General features: G+C 39.0%; 3 protein-coding genes and 1 long non-coding RNA gene across 15 annotated transcripts; 1 reads left to right on the top strand and 3 right to left on the bottom strand.

The window, feature by feature from the left end:
• Positions 1-2,639: 2,639 nt before the first annotated feature.
• Positions 2,640-3,866, bottom strand: LOC107264956. The gene is made up of 2 exons (XR_001537077.2): positions 3,716-3,866; positions 2,640-3,626 (listed from the first exon to the last, which is right to left on the bottom strand). It is a non-coding gene; the product is annotated as an uncharacterized LOC107264956 (long non-coding RNA).
• Positions 3,867-3,920: 54 nt separating this feature from the next.
• Positions 3,921-5,324, top strand: LOC107264922 (L-xylulose reductase). Its single transcript, XM_015733721.2, has 4 exons — positions 3,921-4,080; positions 4,256-4,685; positions 4,749-4,897; positions 5,107-5,324. Exons 1-4 carry the CDS (start codon positions 4,029-4,031, stop codon positions 5,208-5,210), a joined length of 735 nt encoding a protein of 244 aa, XP_015589207.1. The 5' UTR covers positions 3,921-4,028; the 3' UTR covers positions 5,211-5,324.
• Positions 5,106-19,529, bottom strand: LOC107264921 (casein kinase I). 12 transcript variants are annotated; one of them, XM_015733719.2, is made up of 8 exons: positions 19,051-19,529; positions 18,706-18,816; positions 18,227-18,375; positions 15,907-16,306; positions 15,561-15,822; positions 15,241-15,380; positions 10,728-10,827; positions 5,312-5,410 (listed from the first exon to the last, which is right to left on the bottom strand). In XM_015733719.2, the coding sequence occupies exons 1-8, from the start codon at positions 19,124-19,126 to the stop codon at positions 5,359-5,361; spliced, it is 1,290 nt and encodes a 429-aa protein (XP_015589205.1). In that variant the 5' UTR covers positions 19,127-19,529; the 3' UTR covers positions 5,312-5,358. The 12 variants fall into 12 exon arrangements, with proteins under 12 accessions (XP_024937901.1, XP_015589205.1, XP_024937897.1 ...); XM_015733716.2 differs by lacking the exon at positions 5,312-5,410 and adding an exon at positions 8,837-9,144; XM_015733717.2 differs by lacking the exon at positions 5,312-5,410 and adding an exon at positions 8,939-9,149.
• Positions 13,288-15,234, bottom strand: LOC112493933. Its single transcript, XM_025082128.1, has one exon. The coding sequence runs from the start codon at positions 15,143-15,145 to the stop codon at positions 13,595-13,597; it is 1,551 nt and encodes a 516-aa protein (XP_024937896.1). The 5' UTR covers positions 15,146-15,234; the 3' UTR covers positions 13,288-13,594.

Here is a 19,529-nt window from a genome sequence, read left to right as displayed (position 1 = left end):
CACTCCCACAGCGAGGTGAATGTTCATCGCTACATCTTATTTGGAACGAAACCTAAATATATTATATTATTATATAAAATTACTGTATAATTGTAACGAAAATTGTTTTTCAAACGATGTGGTATTTTTATTGTAGATATTATTATATAACAAATAAAATCATGATTCATTGTACAACTTGCTAATAGTCAATATATCACTCTGTGATATCTGCCTGGATCAACGTTTTCGCGTTTCGATGCAGACCCTAAATTGTATTTTCATATGAAGTATTCTATGATAGTTTCAAACGATTAAGCAGAGTGGCGCTTTTAGGAAACTGGCCTAGTTACTAGTAGCAATATTTCTATATATTTATTGATTTGCTATATATTGGCCCTTAGCAAATGGGAACGCAAAACACTATTAGGAACGAGTTTTACAACGGACCTAACTAACCGATATGAAAATTTTTAATGTTCTTGGCTGGTAATTTTCATGCGTGACAAATCCCAAAAGAATTAGCCGTATCGTTTCTGAGATATATGCAGTGAAAATAAGAAATTGTACAGTGAAAATATGTTAGGCGTATAATTTAATTATTCCCTTTTTTTTCAGTAAGTAGGGAGTCCTATTTTAAATTAAAATATTTGCACGGCCGTTTCCGGTTTTGAAGAGTTAACCTTAAAGTTTCTCATAGACTATGTCTCATAACGGGGACAGCTGTATAACCTCACAAAACAGTAGTACATATACAGTAACGTCCAATTGAAGAGCAACAATTGATGGAACAAAGGAAGGAAATTTCCTAAAAAATATGTCTTTGGTTTTTCGAAATCTGTCATACTTTCACAGATATCTAAAAAAATTTAAGTGTTGCACTTCAATTGGACGTTACTGTATACGATGGCGACCGATAAACACCACGTTCGGCACTGCATTCTCTACAAGTTCCAACAAGGGAAAAAAAGTGCTACTGGCCTGATCGCAACACGTGCCTTTTTCATCACGATTGTTACTGGCATCACGTTACGGTTATGAAATTACTTCATGTTAACAATTGAGTAATGTAAGTAGAGTTGAAATAGAGAATTCTTTTAGTTTAGTCAGTTTTTTATCGAGTTGCATCTATTGTATCTACGTCTAGATATTGACGTATACCAAAGAGACTTTTCTATTGGCTCTCATAAGACTGGTCAAAAAAAGTTCTGTACACTGCAGACTAGAGGATAGTAATTTTTTAATCAGACGATCGATAGAAAACTTTTTTTATTTTTCACACTTCAGGTAAAGTGTCAGAACGAATTGGTGTTTTGGTGTCGATTACAATACCAAAACTACATTTTATACACAGAAGACACACAACGAATTTCATTGCTATCCGTAGCCTCATTGAAAAGTTAATGTGTTTTCGGATAGAATTTACCGCAGACGGACAGACAGAAGTGAGTGAATGTTTTTTTTTTTTGGAATCTAAAAAGTATAAAGCCATTAAAGCGTGCAATTCGATTTGTTCTACTCTCGGTAATGATGTCGTGTCTTATGATACGTATAAATATTGGTACAGACGCTTTAAAAATAGTGATTTCGATCTCAGCGATCGGGAGCGTTCTGGACAGCCTCCGAAATTTTAAGATGATGAATTGGAAGAATTACTCGACAAAGACTCAACGTAAACCCAAAAAGAGCTTGCAGCTCAGCTAGGAGTTACACAAGCAGCCATCTCCAAACGATTACATGCAATGGGAAAAATCGAAAAGGAAGGAAGATGGGTTCAACACGAATTGACTGAACATAACTTTGGTCAATGAATGAACACGTGTTTTCACTGCTCGCCAAGCACCAAAAGAAAAACTTTCTGTGGAAAATTGTGGCGGCAGAGGAAAAATATATATTTTTTGCTAATCCCAAACGCAAAAAATCATGAGTGGATCCTGGACAACCATCGACATCTACTCCCCAACAAAAAGTCCACATGAAAAAGGTTCTCCTCTGCATCTAGTGGGATATGAAGGGTGTACTCTATTATGAACTTTTGGAAGCAGGTCAAACAGTTACTGCAGATCGCTACAGTCGATAATTAAACAAATTGAACGAGGTACTTGATGAGAATACGCCATCTACTGGACAAGAAAGCCGAAAAGTTATGCTGCTCCATGATAACGCTCGATCTCATGTTGCTTACGCCACTCAGAAAACCATTTTAAGCTTGGGCTGGGAAGTTCTCCCGCACGCGGCATATTCACCTGACTTGGCCCCATCGAATTATCACCTGTTCCGGTCAAAGCAGCATGCCTTGAAGGATAGCCGCTCCCAAACTTTGAACGATGTACGAAAATTCGTCGACGATTTTATCGCCTCAAAGTCTGCAAGTTTTTTTCGATGGTATTTGTAAGTTGCCCGATCAATGGCGCAAGGTCGTCGAAAACAATGGACAATATTTCGAAGATTGATCTGATATTTATATATTATATAATATAAAATATTTTTTGAACAAAAAAGGAAAAAATTAAGTTATACGCCTAATATTAATGCCAAGTGCATAAGTCACTACATATCTGCCTATTATATAATCTAGCACTGGCCCATCATTTTAATGGTATTTTCAAAATTTCCAATTACGTTTTCGTTACTCTTTTATATTACCACTGCTTCTCCTATTTAGTTATGATTTAATGATCATTTAATAATTAATAAAACTTTAGGTGATTCCTTATCGAGTATTAGTTTATGGAACTTTGTAACGGGTCTCTAACGAAGATGGTCAAAGCAAATAACATGTCAGATTGTGCAAGAATTTTGAGACCCGTATAGCAAAAAACTCATAATTTATATGTATAAATTATAAAAATGGGCGATTTCCTTCAACATTTTATTAGAGTTGTATATCATATTTCTTAACAGTAAAACAACTCTTATGCTGAGAACGAATCTAATGATTAAACATAATGTGTTGATCAGAACGGACGATTTCAGGTGACGGTAGTTTGAATATTTTCGAATCAGATTTACTATGTTTCAAGTTGAAGGTTTCTTTTTTGCTGAAATATTTGATTACCACATACTCGTCAGCAGGAAAGAAAACGTTTGACTTGAATCACGATTATACGTGGTTCGACAACAAATTTAAAGTTATTATCGCCTGAAAACGCCCAGTGTGGGATATGTACTTTCTTTATTTGAGTAGTGTAGATATCCAGAAAAATAGTTATAATAACCGAGATAAACATATACTTAATCTAAATCGAGTATCATTACTGCTATTATACAGGACTTAAAAAATAATTCATCTTTCTCCTACTCTCCTATCCTAATTGCGTTTTTCTATTCTTTGTTTTCCATATCTTAATCATTTTGATGATTTTCATCACGATTACCAATGTCCATGTCAATTTGCACTTGAATTCTCATATCCATGGCGACAAACGCTACCACAATGAGTGCAGGAAGTCGAAATCGTGATGCCCAGCCTAGTTTAAGCATAAAAATGAGAGCACGATGAAGAGGTCCGCCGTTACCGAGAAATGCGTGTGCTGACATCTCGTCGATGGATGCCGATACTTCCAGTCGTTTCTCTGTGAACTGACGCTGTTTTCACCTTCCTCCCGCAAATGAAAGCTTTATAACCTCCAGCTCTCGAATCATTGCTAAAAATGAAAGATTCAATAAGATATTTCGTGCTATGAAAAGAATTGAAGAAATACCATAATCCTGACAAGTCCAGGAGATCACGTACCTCTAGGAAGCACTTGAGTCACGTTTATAAGATTCGAAGAGTTATTTTGACATGCACAAATTCCACACCACTGTCTCGGCCAGTAGACGCGCAGTAATGCGACGCGTTGAAATACTAAACTATACAGTAGTAACGATATTACCGGCAGCGACGTACCACGATACAGATCTCTGCATTATGGGCAGTTGGTAATCTTACATCGACGCATAATCGTCGACGTTTCTATAGCGTTCGATTTGTACGACGTAGCGTTCGCTATAAAATATATCAGTACAATGATAATATACAGCAGTACCACTAGATCGTAGGAATCATGAACATCTCCTTCGAAGGCAAGCGTGTTCTGGTGACCGGAGCCGGTCAAGGTTAGTTTTTAAAAGATTTAGAGTCAATGAATTCTGAAGTTCAATTTAAAAGCTAAAAGTTCTCTATGTCGTATTAAGAGTTATATACAGTTACCGTATAATTTATATTTTATATTTTATATTTATATTTTACCGCTCAATTTCTGTCAAATTTATTTTATATCCGACATTGTAGGTATCGGTAGAGATTTGGCCCTTCGTCTGGCAAAGTATGGAGCAACAGTAATAGCACTTTCAAGAACGAAAAAGCACCTGGATACTCTGACTCAAGAAGATCCCAGGATCCTTTCGGTGGTTGCTGATCTTCGCGACTGGGACGCCAGTAGAAAGGCCATAGAGAATGTCCTTCCTGTAGATCTTCTGGTGAACAATGCAGCAATCGCCAGTTTATCGCCATTCCTAGACGTGAAACCAGAAGACGTGGACCTGCTGATGGACGTGAACGTCAAGGGAATCGTAAATGCCTCCCAGGTCGTAGCCAAGAATATAATAGAGAGAAAATGTGGTGGAAGCATCGTGAACGTATCGTCGCAAGCCAGTCAGGCAGCATTGAAGGATCATGCAATCTACTGTGCCTCAAAAGGTGCCGTAGACGCATTAACAAAGTAAGTTATTAACAGTAGTGCCATCTGCACATATCACTACAAAGCTTATATGTTTTCCTCCAGGGTCATGGCTTTGGAATTGGGGCCACGTAACATCCGGGTGAACACCGTGAACCCCACAGTGGTCCTTACGGAAATGGGTCGGCTGGGCTGGAGTGATCCTAACAAAGCTCAGTCGATGATAAGTAAAATACCTCTGGGTAGATTTGCTGGTAAGTCTAGGCGCGTAATAAATACTTTAATAATACAAAGTGGAAAACAAAAATATTACGTTACGATAAGCCTGCGATTATGACATCGTAAATTATGATGACTTATAGGACAGTTTATCATGGAAAGCGTCATCGCGATAGTAATGAAAACATGTCAGCAACAATACGTTAATATACGGTAAAACTCAATGCGCTTTTTATTATTACAGAAGTGGACGAGGTGGTAGATGCAATTGTCTACTTACTCAGCGATAAGAGCAGCATGGTCAATGGTGTCGCTTTGCCGGTTGATGGCGGATTTCTTGCCACGTAGAGAGAAGTGCAATGATTGAAAATCAAGTGGATAATAAAAAAACCGATACAATCATTAAATATTCTCCTGATAACGTGTGAAATCTAACAAAAGTAAAATTATTATGTTTTTCCATTCTTTCTATTTCTCTTCTCTTCGCCATCATCGTTTATTGCACATTCATCACGTTCTTCTTTCTTGAATACCAGATGTACGTATATCTGTGTGTAAGAATCTTTTGTAAGAATTGTCATTACATTGCCGTTGCAATTATGCTATATACATAAGATACATTAAGGGATTGGGTCAGTAACGGTTAAAGAGCTAAGTAAGAAAAAAAAAAGAGGAAATTCACAAAAAAAAATTGATTTCATCACATCCCGAAGGATTATACTTCAGTAGATAGGTATTCCTGTATTTTTTTTTAAGGATTTTTTTTGCGCTTTCGGGCAATTTCTCGCGACATTCTACTCACGCATTCACACCATAATCATACCAAGTTCTTCGAGTCTTTCATAGAAAAGGATTTTTCCTTTTTCATTTCTAAACTTTAAACTTATCATGATTTTGTTGTAATATATAAAAGAGTGTTAAGAAACGAATATAGATTAATATTTCGAGTAGCATTATCTTTAATCTCCCTGAATTCTTTGAAGCGAATATATTGAAACGAAGAGACGTAGAGCCGGAAAAAGCAAAAACATCTAATAAAAGTTCCCTTAAAATTTCTTAGTTTGCAAAAGTACTGAAGCAATGTCTGTCAATCAATGGGATGCGAGCGTCTACTGCGTAACTGCGCGCATCAACCAGCCGGGTGGAGTAAACAAAAAGTGGACGTGACTACGTAGCGACCACAAGCACTACATTAATATAAACTGATAAATAATTACAAAACATTGCATTTACGAGATCATTGTGAATAGGCTATTTTTGCTTAATTCCCCTGCATACAGATCATCTCAACTCGCATAACTATAAAGCTCCAATTTAAACAATACACGTAAACATACATTGCATCTCAACGTCTACTTCCTTTTCGTAATTTCTTAAAATTTTCTTTTAGCATAAACCTTTTTCCTCAATCCTTATCCATCTTTCTCGTTGTTCCTTTTTCTTCGCATACACACTTTCTAGTTCTCTCTCTCTCTCATACGCGCGCACACACACAATCTCTCTTTCTCTCTCTTTCTCACGGCATCGGCTTTCATGGTACATCCTGCTTTATTATGTAACTCCTTACTTGATTATATAATAATTGTATATACATATACAAACCGTTCGACTCGATACAGCGGTTATACATCTAAAACACTTGCTCGTGGATTGTTCATCGTGATACACGTACACACTCCATACGTACGACGCACACCATACGCACTCGAGCAAAATCTTTTATGATTCTCCCAGGAAACGCTCCTTTTATGCTCTTTGTAAATTTCCATCTTTTTTCTTTCCTTTTAGAATTCCTCGCACACCGTTCGTTCATTCCTACATAATAGGCCGATAAGGCTCTCGTACCTCGGCAAGAAGTTTCAATCCTCGCACAATTCTGGCTACATTCAGACAGGCGCGCGCGCGGACGAGTCGCACGTAATAAAATGCGCTTTTCTTTTAAAAAACAAAAACAAAAAGAACAAATTAACAGGTTCTATGATGCAGGAACTATATAACAATGAAAGTCGTATTTGAACTACTTGATTCACGTCTAACGCGAACAATTTTTTTTCGGAACAAAAATCATTTCATTTTTCATTATATTCGTTAACTCAACCCTCTTGGCTTTACACTCGGAAACGCGTGCCCTCTCCAAACGTAAAATTATCCTATCGCTCTACCTCCCTCGTAAAATTATATTTTGAGTAAAGTTCATGTGTAAAGTTGTGGCTGACGACGCGGTTCGCCAAAAAGAATCATTTTGTACGGCAAGCTGTGCGCGTCGCGAGGCTGCCATGTAAAACGAAGAAGAGCAATGTTTGATTGATGTAAAAAACAGTATCAAAGTGTCCAACGCAAATGTGGGAAAACGGACGCTGCAAAGCGTTTTGGCAGTGCCATCGCATATGAATTAGCAGGTGAAATGGCAAGAGTGAAAATCTTATATAGATGAAAGTCACGGAAATGGATTTTTCGATTTTCTTTTTTCTTTTTTTTTTTTGGAAGAACAAACAAAAGACGTAATGGGAGACAATAAGAAAAAAATTCTAATCACAATCTCGAGACAAGTAAATGTCTTAAAAGATGCGAAACGCGTGGCGCGAAAAGATTATCTTCAAATCTCGAGTAGATTCGCTCGAGTGCTTCTCACATAGTTTACGCATTTCATAACTATTTCTTCTATTCACTTTAAAGCGTAACCGCATATAACAACGCAGTGGTACCTATCGACGAAAAATAATAATAATAATAATAATAATAAAAAAGATTGAGAATAAGAGACACGGAGAAGTAAAATGAAAATGAAAATACATAGAAAAAACACGTGTCGGTATAATATATTTATATATAACTTTTTATCACGTTTTGTTATTTTTTTTTTTGTTTCTCATTAGATGTATAATTGCGTCATTACTTTATTTTATACAAGACGGGATTGTGGGTCAGGTACAAGAAGGCCAACAACTTCCAGGTTACTATCATCCAATCCGCCATGTAAGTAAATCAACCTTCGTTACCAGAACCCAGAGTACGACCACCTGGAGAAATTGCTCCACGAGTTACCCTGACTATGGCCACCGCTACCCCAGGTTCACATACCGAACTTATTTATCCTAGTACTATGAACTTATTGTGCATGTGCACCGGGTTGTCAGATTTGCCAAGGGTCGCTTCGAGGCTCTCAACAATGATTCACCGGAGTCAACATAATCATCTTCGTATATCCTCAACCATTAGCTCAACTAAATTTCTTTCCTAAACTTTGAATTTCACTTCCTTCCTTCTATAATCCTGTCTTGCACACTCTCCCGGTCTTGGTATGATACAACAAATGCGCATAATTACTCATCGTCACAAAGTTAAACAATCGCTCATTGACGTACATACGCACACGCAGACCAATGCTCTAACAACGCAGCTGTCTAGTCTCTGGTGAATGATCGGCGTCGTATAAAAAAGGCGAACTGTCATAACGGTAGATGAAAATTGGAGATTTTCTTTATCTCTCTTTCATGGCGTTTCAATTAACCTGCCATCGCTAGACGATGATTCGGTAATGCTAGAACGGTCGTTATAAACACTGTCGTTTGAATACTCAATCCAAATTACCTCTTCATTCATCCCGACTGTTCTTTGCGATTATACGTCTATCTCTCTTTCTCTCTCCCTTTCACTCTTTTATTTTCATACAACAACCTCAAGTATTCCAACGTCAACGATTCGTTACAAATAGCGCTAGCAGTACGCACGAGTGCAAAAGTTTGACTTTCAAAATAAATACACGCCAGCACGTAGGGCGGTAGAAGTTTTAAAAAATTTTACAAAACCACGTCACGTGACCCCGGCTCACGTCTGCATCTCACATTCCACATCCTCCAGTCTCTTAATCTACACATTCCACGTGGTTCTCGCAAAGCCCCCACCTGCTGCATCTACTATCAGGGTGTCGATCCGTCGATAATATTCAAAGGATAATGAGTCCTTCATTATCATAGTCATCACTTTTGTAATCTTCATCGTTATAATCATCATAATAATCATCATTATCGATATCTAATCATGATCACTATCATCATCGTCCTGGTCCTCTGCGTCGTCTTCGTCCTTCTCGTGAGATAAAGCAGGTTACTTGCGTGCTTGACGATTGCCCGGTGGCAACGTGGACGTGGAGTGTCGGCTGGCCGTGACCCCCGATGAACTCTGATGGTTCTTGGCTTGCTGCTGATTCACTTGTTGTGTTGAACGCTTGCCCGCCTGACCACCAGCGGCGGTGGGGCCATTGCCGTCGCATTGGCGCTTCCAAAACAAAAGACACACAAAGAGCGACATTAGCGTGCCACCGTCTCTCTCTCTCTCTCTCTCTCTCTCTCTCTCTCTCTCTCTAATGTTCGTTTCTACAATTTTTGTGTGTCTTTGCCATTGTTTTCGAATCGCATTTCTCTTTATTTAACGACACTGGAACGAGAACGGAAGGAAGACACGCAAGATAGTCCATCCAGTCGTATCGTCTGGGTCCTCTACCGTGGCACAGGGTATTCCATGTACGGACTATTAATTCCGTTCCAATTTCTAATATATTATCCCGCCCATAGACCCACCCGCAATTGATTTTAATTCGTCTATAACGCATCCCACGGAGATGATATTCTTATCGGCTTGGTTTCTGTGCTTTCTTTTCTGTTTTGTGTTTTGGTTGCGAGCCCGTGTGAATTCTGTCTTTTTTTTTATTTATCTCTGTTCCTGGGGTTCTCACCTCCCGGCTCTGCATTTTTTTTTGTTCTACTATCGGTTGCGCTTTCGGTTTCGAGTCCGCGCTCGCGTATCGCGACCTAGCTCATTTTTTTCCTAGATTTCGGTTACCTGCAAATACAATGGAGAACATTTCATGGAGTGCTAACAAGAGTTTTCTGGTCTAAAGGGCGGCTTCAAATCATTAAGAAAGGACAGAAGAGAGAACTGCCGCGCGACGAGTTTCGTGCAATTGGCCGCCAGATGGACAGGATATACATAACATATCGCTAGAAACATATAACAGGATCGGCCGTAATAATTCTCTGTGTATTTTTCCTATTCCCCGATCTCTCCTTTCTTTCTTTCTTTCCGATGTACATCACAGAGAATTATTGAATCCTTTCGCCTGATATAAGTTAACGATGCTATTACCCAACGCCAATTAAGTTCGCGGCCAGAGTAACATGCTTTTCTTCAACCAGATGGTGCAACAATATCATAAAGATAAAATCCCAACAAAAGATCCCTTCACGCAGCCAAATGATACAAGATAGACAAATAATGAAGAAGGTAATAGCCAGCACCCTGGACCAAAAAAAAACCCACAAGCAATTAGAGTGTCGTGATTTGTGTTCTCGAATTCGTTATCTCGTTTCTTTCCTTTGCTTCCTCGAAAAGTATTAACGGAAAAAAATAATGAAAGTCACAGGATATCAGAATTAGTAGCAGAAATCGTGCCACGGTATCGCGACATCAGCTCGTCGGACGGCAACGTCCGGTTTCTATAAGCCGTTAATTAATTATTCGTTCATTCGAGTCATTGTGATTTAGTCGTAAAACGAAGTTTCAGTTACAATTCAAGCGTTCTGTATTAGGTTGTACAAAATTGCAACTGCAGGTCACGTCCCCGTCCCCGTCCGCGTCCATGCTCATGTCCAGTTCATTCTACCCGTATCAGTCATAGGCCGTCTGCGTGGTTTCAGTCCGTTCCGATCCATTGTAAAATACCTATTCTCAAATATGTATACCCAGCATAGACACCATTTTTCATTCTACCATTGAAGGTTGGAGAGGGGTGGGGGGAGTGAAAAGAAGACCCAGAGAGATACGCGGACGTATCCCAATCGTACAGTAGACTACGAAGCAACTCACTTGGACCTCGGTGCCATCTCCCCGGCAGCTGCGGCCGCAGCTGCATTCACGCGATGCAACCGCATGCTCACTCTTCGTTCCTGACCGCCGGTACCCGAGGCTGAAATATCGTAAAATTTAAAAAAGTTAAATAGATATAAATAATCTCATAGATGAAAAATAATTATATCGTACGGTCTATGCACATATAAATATTTATGTTTATCTCTACTTGTTACTACATCCAATATATTTTTATGATTGCTAATAAGTATTATATACCCACCAAATTACTTATTGTTAGTATCTGCAGTTGCTTACAGTTAGTATCCATGTATACGTTTGGATATGAAAAAAATGAATAAAAATCCTGGTACAGGGAAAGATCTAACAAGGCATGCGTAAAGGTCTTCAAAATATTACTGTGGCCAATCGTATTGTTCTTTTGAAAATCTTTTGCTTGTACCAGAATTTTTCTATTACTTTGCCAGGATGTGGAAGCTACTTGATTACGTGAATAATTCTACTGGAATGAGTGATTAAAAAAAAAAATTACATAATATCTCACGATTGGCTCTTTCAAATGGAATAGGATTTAATATATTATTAATAGTTAAAGATGACTGCAAAAACGTGTAAAAATTATGTTAAATTACGTATTTTTCGAAAATGACGTACGAATGAATAATGACAAGGAGAATAAAGTAGTTCGAAATACAAATAGAGAAATCAAAAAGTTCAAGACAGGGAACATAATAAGACGATAGTCGGGATCATCAATAAACTTCCGAAAGACGTTATATAAGCTATTTAATTGATTGCCAATGATAGTCGAACGTTTGTATCAAAATAAAAAGGGAATAAAGAGTACCAAGAATTTCATATATTCCGAAAATCCGTTTTTCCATTCAAGCCAAAGTGAGACGATAATTTACCGAAAATATAAGGATCGGCATTGCAAGGCAATGTCGTGTTTGGTGTGTGTAGAATAAATAAAAAAACCAGTCCTTGAATGGAAAAACATTTATTTCTACTTTCATTTCATAATAATAAAAAACAGACAGATTACAATGCAGTGATTCGCGAGGAACGCTAAGAAAATAAACAAATTCATTCGAGGGAAGGATGAAAGTGTGAGAAAAAAAGAATGAGGAAGAAGAGTGAAGATGAAAATGAAGATGGAGGACACGAAGAAGAAGCGTAAGAGAGAACAGGAACGATATCGCGTATATAGAGTTCCGAAGAATTATCAAATGGCAAAAGGAAAACGATGATAACGATGATAACGATGACGTTGATGACCCTTCGATGACGTTAAAGTCCCTGGTAAGAATCTACATACAAAATGTATATAAACGATGCAAATCTCATCGTCTATGTGTATATGATATATATAAATATTAACGTATTTCACGTGTGAGTGTAAAAAAAGTGGTTTAACTGTAACAGTCGCATGTCTATACATAGTCAAAAAATTATTTTAAAAAAGAACAGGTATATCAAAAAATATCGAGGAAGGCACGAGGAGCTGCACGAACTACCTGTTTTTTTCTTTTTTTTTTTTCTAAAAGCAGCGCCAGCAGAAAAATTGGTATAAATCTTTCTGTTTCCTTTATTCCTAATTTTATTCATTAATTCGAGATCGAGTAGAAACGTCAATATTATTATTAGTACTATTATTATTATTACCTATTAAAAAGGTCAGTCTCCAATGTAAAATGCTCAGTCTAAAAATTCCGTTGTATAAAGTGATACGGGTAAAACGGGAGGGAGAGTGGGGGTGGGCGAATGTCTTCCAGTTTCCGTGATTAGGAACCACGATGGGGAAAGGGTAAAAGGGGGCTAATGAAAGCATGAACAACGAAAGGAATACAAAGTGTCAAAATGATTAAAATACGATATGAAAACGTAGTCCACGTTGGTGTAATCTTATGCAATTGCATTATTATGCCTGCTGTCCTTTCTGCGTTTGTCTTGAAAATTCATTTTCCACCGTGTCTCGTCTTTCTACGGTATTACACTATCTTAATCATAAGGACGAGGAACGCGAATATCCGCAAAGAGTCCTAAGTTTCTTGAATCTTCATGTTTTTAAAGAACCTATGCCATTTTCGATTCCGACCGCCTGAGAAGAGGAAAAAAATTCATACTCTTTTCACCTTACAAGTTCAAGTTGCGAAATTTATGAATGAGCCTTGAATGCATGGACAGTAGAGAGCGAATATGAAAAATAGAGTCAGAGAGATAATCGAGAGAGTAAAGTAAATAGAGAAAGGAAAGTGGAGGATAAAACGGTAAAAAAAAGGCTCACGTCGCTACGTTCTCTAATCGTATGTACACATGTGCTGCAACCTTATCTAGATAATTTACGCGTATCTCTCTCTGCTGTGTATAAATAGTAAGTATGTGGTGTGTATATATACATATACATATATATATATGTATGTACGTATATATTTGTTAATTAATTACAGGTTTGGTATTGCGACGTATTGAAGATGAACTTCCGAGATTATTAACGCTATTATCTAAGATGACGACGGGAGAGACACTGGAACTTGTCTTCTCGAAATCCAAAAAAAAAAAAAAGAATACAAAAAAAAACAATAGGTTATGTATCCGGTAAGAAAATCATCTAAATGCCATACAATGTAAATGTATATATATATGTATGTATATATTAAAAAAACAGGATGCCATACGAGATCTATTTCTACCCAATGGTACGACGAAGGAGTGGATAAGGAACGTGTTGATCTGATGAAACTTTTCGAGACATCGCAAGATCCTCGTCCGCATGTGCATGCGTCGTTGTGCGTTTGCACAAAAACGTAAAAAAAAAAAAAAAAAAAAAAAAGAGTGGAAATATAAAATGAATGTGATGCAACTCAAATGCAGATGCACACAAATAAATCCAGAAGGATCCCTTTTAAAATATCGAGGTTACCCTGCGGTTTGGCGTTACCAAGGGAGTCACTTGAATTTGTGCCGCGACTAAGAGCATCTAGATCCGCTCTTGCGATCCAGTTCAGATAATGTTCTCTCTTATCAAAATCAATGATATCCACATAGGGAAGACCATCCGGTTGTTGATTTGATGCTCGAAGACTCTGGGTATGAAGTCTGCCTAGTTGACTTATGGAATAGCCTATTTCAAGGCTGTCCTTGTTGCCGCTAGTTGTCTCCTGAGTGGCCAGACTAGCCTCCCGTCCCAAGAAACCAATTTCTGATTCGGGATTTGACAGATGATCGTCGTCCGGCCTCCTTGATTTTTGGTCCTCTGCTGGTACAAGTGTAGAATTGTCCTTTGGTGTTGATCCTTCCTGAGTTTTTACATCCGGTCGATTAGGCTCCCGTTGGACGCTTTCCGCCACACGAAATGGCGGCGCGACATCGGCGTGGACCTTCTGGTGATTTCTATTGTCGCGCTCATGGAAGCTATCCGACTCGCCCTGGCCGCGACCGTTCGGAGGGTGGTCGGGAGCGCACTCAAAAAAATTCAGGTCCTTTCTGTGCCTCTGTAAAAAATACTCGCACTTCTCTTGTCCCGTCTGCAAATAGTCGCCACCAGTGCTAGGACGATCTTCGTTAGATCTCAAAAAATCCTGAGAGCGTGGTTCGTTACGGTTCCTTCCAATGAAGTGCAAATTACGTCCCATCCTCTGGAAGAATCCAAGTCGTTTTCTAGCCTTGTTCAGGGAGTCATTGGATTTCTTAGATTTCTGCGAGGAATCCAAGCTACGCTGCTTTCCATGAAATATATTCTTCGGTCTGTCCTCTGGAAGAAGGTCGAGGCTCCGTGCGTCAACACCCAGAAAGTCCACACTCCTCTCCAGGGACTCTAGACTTCTGTGCGTTTTTTCCTTGCTTCGAAACGAAAAGTTCCTCTTGCGACTTGGATTGGAGTCCTGGAGAAACTCCGTGCTACTTTTGCGAAATATTTCACCTTCCTTCTCCAAGAACTCGACGTTCTCTGCAGTGTCTCCGCGATATTCCGATGATTCTTTTTCCTGACTACGTATAGTCTCGACGAGGAAGCTTCTGCTAGTAGCAGGCACGTCTGCCCCATAAACCAGAACATCCGGATGGTCTACGTCTTTCTCAGTTTTATGCCCATGAAAAAAATAGCTCTGCTTGTCCAAGTGACGAGGTTCCCTATTAGGACTCGCATCCCTTGGTTGTACCATACCTTGGTAATAATTCCTCGATCTGGCAGAGTTCGTTATGTCTGTAGTGTTACGGGATATTTCGCGATGTCCCAATGTGAGTGTCGACAAATCAAGAGACTTGGTAGGATCCGGAGTGACTGAACCGGTTATCTCATGAAACCCAGTAGGGGAGGATTTAAAGGTAGTGAACTGACAAGGAGCTCCTGCCGGCGGAGATGGCGGAGAAGGATTCGGTGTGCTACGATTATTAGTCTCGACTAGACCAGCCATTGATGGCTGTGATTGATCTCTGGTGACCCCTGCCTTACGCTCAGCAGCTGACTGCTGCTCTCTCACGCAGAATTGTTGGTAGAATTGTATTTTACCTTGCAGATCGCTCTTGTCCTGATTGTCCTGGTCGCCGCGAGCGTCCGTCGCCTCGTGTTTCTGACGGCGTCCTGACGTTCCCACCGTCGGCCCCACCGCCGTCCCCGATGCATTCGCCAGACACTGTCTCGTGTACGGTCTGTAACTCGGAGAAAGTAACCACTACATAACCTCAAATTGCAAACAGCCTAATAAACCCATTCTAAACACCTGTGCAAACTATTACTATGTTACATTAGACCGTTAGTCGTAATTGTGTAGATCATGTCTCCTCGGTCAGGTCCTTTAAAAAAAAAAAACAGTATTACTCAGTACTAACCTCGATCGATGTTCCTGATCGTTATTGGCCCCGGATGGTATTGCAGCATTAGTGGGCTGAGAATGCGTCGGTGGTTGTTGTGCCGATGGAAGTGCCGGTTGTCTACCATTACCGAACTTCAACATATTCCAGTCGAAGACATAGTCGTAAGTGAAACCTTGGCTATGGAAGAGTGTCCGGAAGAGCTGCCTTAGGTAAGGATAGTCCGGCCTTTCCTCAAAGCGCAACTGTCTGCAGTGCCTCAGATATGTCGCGAATTCAGCTAAATGTGATGAAACAAAAAAAGTCTCATTAGACTGCCATTCACCTTAAAAAATATCTCTTATCCAAGAGACTCTTCCTATACCTGGGTAGCCTTTGCATAGTTCCTCTATCGGCGTAGACATCTTTTTCTCGGAAATGCGCTCGTACTTTTGCCTCTTGGTGGCAGCCTTCAAGCCCTGCCAAGGTAAGCTGCCTCTGTTGAAGTACATCAGTACGTAACCAAGAGATTCGAGGTCGTCCCTTCGTGACTGCTCGATTCCTAGATGTGTGTTTATACTGGCGTATCTTGCCGTTCCTGTGAGATTCTTGTTCTCTCGGTACGGTATATGCTTGTGAGTGCGACCATCGCGATATTTCTTAGCCAGTCCAAAGTCTATAATGTACACGAGATTGCCTTTCTTCCCCAAGCCCATCAGGAAGTTGTCAGGCTTGATGTCCCGGTGAATAAAATGGCGACTGTGAATGTAGTCCGTTCTACTTATCTGCAAGGCGAAACGAACCTCTGTTAACATTCTGCTAATATACAGGCTGTACTGTACCATAACAATATTATTGAAAGGGTGCAGTTCATAGCAAGTAAGACAGCATTTTTTTTATTTTTTAGACAACAATATCAACAATCCAACAAGTTTCATAAGTGCAGGATTTCAAAACAGATGAACGATTGAAAAAAACTCATTTTTTATTTTAAACTTGTAATAACTATTTGCCCATAATCAATGACTCAAATATTATTGTATCTTTAAAATATTCAATTATACTTGTAATATAGGCGCAATCTTTGTTATATTTGCAAATAATTTGGATGCTATCAATAAAAAACTTATGCAATAATATCGATTTCACATACTTATAGATACCTTTCAGTATCTAGTGACAAAATTATAATAAAAATTCTACAAAGTTTTTTGTTTACTTCATTACAGTATACGATTGCTCACAATGAATTCAATTATAGAAGGTTAGACGCATAACATAGAACATCCTGTATAATAAATACACGTATCCACTATCAGTGGTAGCCGGAGAGTCTTCTCTCCGATACTGAGGTAACGCTTGACCAGGTATCAGGGTCACTGATTCTGCTAATTGTCTTCGTTTGGACCGATCTCTGGATCCTGACGTTTGCGCAACAATGGGCAATACTTATGATCGAACAACAGTTTTTGATATTAAGTGTCACACTAATCTTTCTGCAATTACGTTAAATTTTTAAATAGAAATAATCAGTGTCCGGCCTGACAAACCAATGAAAATTTGTATGTAAAGTTTGAAAATATTTTTATAACACATCTTATATCTTAATTTTTGTTTGCATTTAATAACAGAATAATCTAGATATATCAAAAAATAAACAGAGATGAAAAATGACGCGCAGTATATGAGAACAAGTATCATCAGCCAAAAGAAAGAGTGTTATTTAGTATCGGTACCCGAAGACCTTACCCTCTAGAATACCTAGCTACAGGTTCAGATAAGTCAAGTTCTCGGAGACTTGCGCTTCGTATTCTTCTCCTTTTTTTTTGTCGGCCGCATTTAGCATGATACGAAAATAGTTCTTTGTCGAATTGCACTTTGAGCCAACATCGAAAGTTTACGTGGAATTGCGAGAGCGAGAGAGAGAGAACTGAGAGAATTATAACATTTGTATAAATATAATGAACATACAGCGTGATAAAAAATAAAAATATTAAAAACAAAAGAAGAAAAAACGTATTTCTTCTAGAATGTCCCATCAGTTATAAAGCTTTTCATTCAAATGTCAATGGCCTTTAAACGACTTCACTCGATTAACTAAGAAAATCGAGCAACAGGCGTTTTCAACGTAATCGTCGCACGAACTTTAGACCTGTCTTCGTGTCGGAACATTGTCTGCATTTTCAGGAGTCAGTCAAACAAATAATGAACTGGTATCAAAAGAAATAATGGTTGCGTTTAGTAGATTAACGTACAGATAACGAACGTTACTCATTGGTCGATAAATATAAAACTTAACGAATCAAATGCATTATTAGTGTGCTCAACATAAGCAATAATCTTGAGAAGAAAGAATGTACGCAATCATTGTCTTTTATCTCTGAATAAGAAAGAAAATAAAAGGGGCTTTATCAAACTACGATCTTCCAGTAAATTGCATAAGGAAATACGCGTGTGTCATGTTTTATTTTGCTTACGTCGAAATTGAAAAACATACGTGACAAACAAAGCACACAACAGAAATTATGTCGTGTAGGACGACCTAGTTGGATACCAAATTAAGTAGAGCATGACCAAGGCATATAAACTAACTAAATCAGCTGTGGAAGAATTTTTGTCATCAAGAAGACATATGATGAATCCCAAAAGAAAGTGACATCATTGAACTTATGAGAATGGATGTATTTCGGCAAAGTTAAACTTACTAGCTGATCCGCAAGAAGAAGGACTGTCTTGAGAGTAAATCTTCTGGAGCAGAAATTAAATAGATCTTCCAAGGATGGACCTAGCAGCTCCATCACCATCACATTGTAATCACCTTCCGATCCACACCATTTTATCGTAGGGATGCCAACTGTAATATTATACGTATATTATGAAATATAGTGGTTCTGGAAATTTCAAAGAAATTTAATAAAATATCATGATCCTATATAGAGCCAACTGTGTGTTATAGCATGCAGAAGGAACCAAGTTGAATAGCTTACAACAACAAAAAATGCATCAAGAAAAGGAAAATATTAAAAAGTATTCAATCGGAATAGGCGATCTAACTAAATGTGAATCAAACAAACAAAGCAGTTTGACAGTTCCCTGTATGTTATTACAATTATTTTTTCTTAAAAATTCAAATCTAGCTGAAAGTGCCTTCATTGTGAAATTAGAAGTCTCTGATAGGACTTACCACCACCCTGCATCATCTTGTAGAACTTGGACTCTATGTGTAGTTGAGGGTGTCGCGTTTTTATGCATTCCAGCTTGATGGCGACTTCCTCGCCTGTGGAGATATTGGTACCTATGGAGAAGGAACAACAATAACTTGAGATGCTAGAAATGAGAAGGTCTAACAAAACAATTGTCTACCGTATTCTGAAGCATGTTTTAAGCAAAGGATAAGATCAATGATTAGGAAAAGCGAAGAAAAGTAAAAAAAAAGAATATAATACGTATATTGCACTGGGATCTGTGAAGTCATATCATGTGTGGCTGGCAATGTCTTGCCCGGAACAGAAGGGGAAGTCATAGTTACCTAGATAAATGTCGCCGAAGGAGCCGCTCCCGATTTTCCGTCCGAGCCGGTACTTATTCCCGACACGCAGCTCCATCTTCCAGGCTCGCGGGCCCACGAGGAAGATGTGCACAAGGTGTACCACGAAATCCGAACTGTCTACGGACGGCCGAAGGCACGTAGCGACTTGGCGTGTCGTGTTATAGGCTCGGTGGGGCCTGGACCACCATGTTTGATCGTGCTCCCGCTGGCGGACTTAGGGGCATTTGTTCTTTCTCCTCGACAGGCTTCTGATTCGGTTAGAGATCCGTTGGTGGCGCTGCTATCGTCCACAAGAGCGCCCCTAACGTAAATAACGAGAAAATGGCCGCCAGAATTGACTGAACTGTAGCAATTCTCGCCCGCTCCTTTATCACAATCGAACTTTTGTGCTTTGTGGTTGTTGTTCTGGCACTCTTTTGAGGTTAATAATGATTGTCCAGCCAGTATGGAAGTCATTC

Source organism: Cephus cinctus, unplaced genomic scaffold, assembly GCF_000341935.2.
Source record: "Cephus cinctus unplaced genomic scaffold, Ccin1 Ccin1_scaffold0204, whole genome shotgun sequence".
Classification (NCBI taxonomy): domain Eukaryota; kingdom Metazoa; phylum Arthropoda; class Insecta; order Hymenoptera; family Cephidae; genus Cephus; species Cephus cinctus.
Note: the sequence above shows the minus strand (reverse complement) of the source record. Positions and strands in the feature narration are given on the sequence as shown.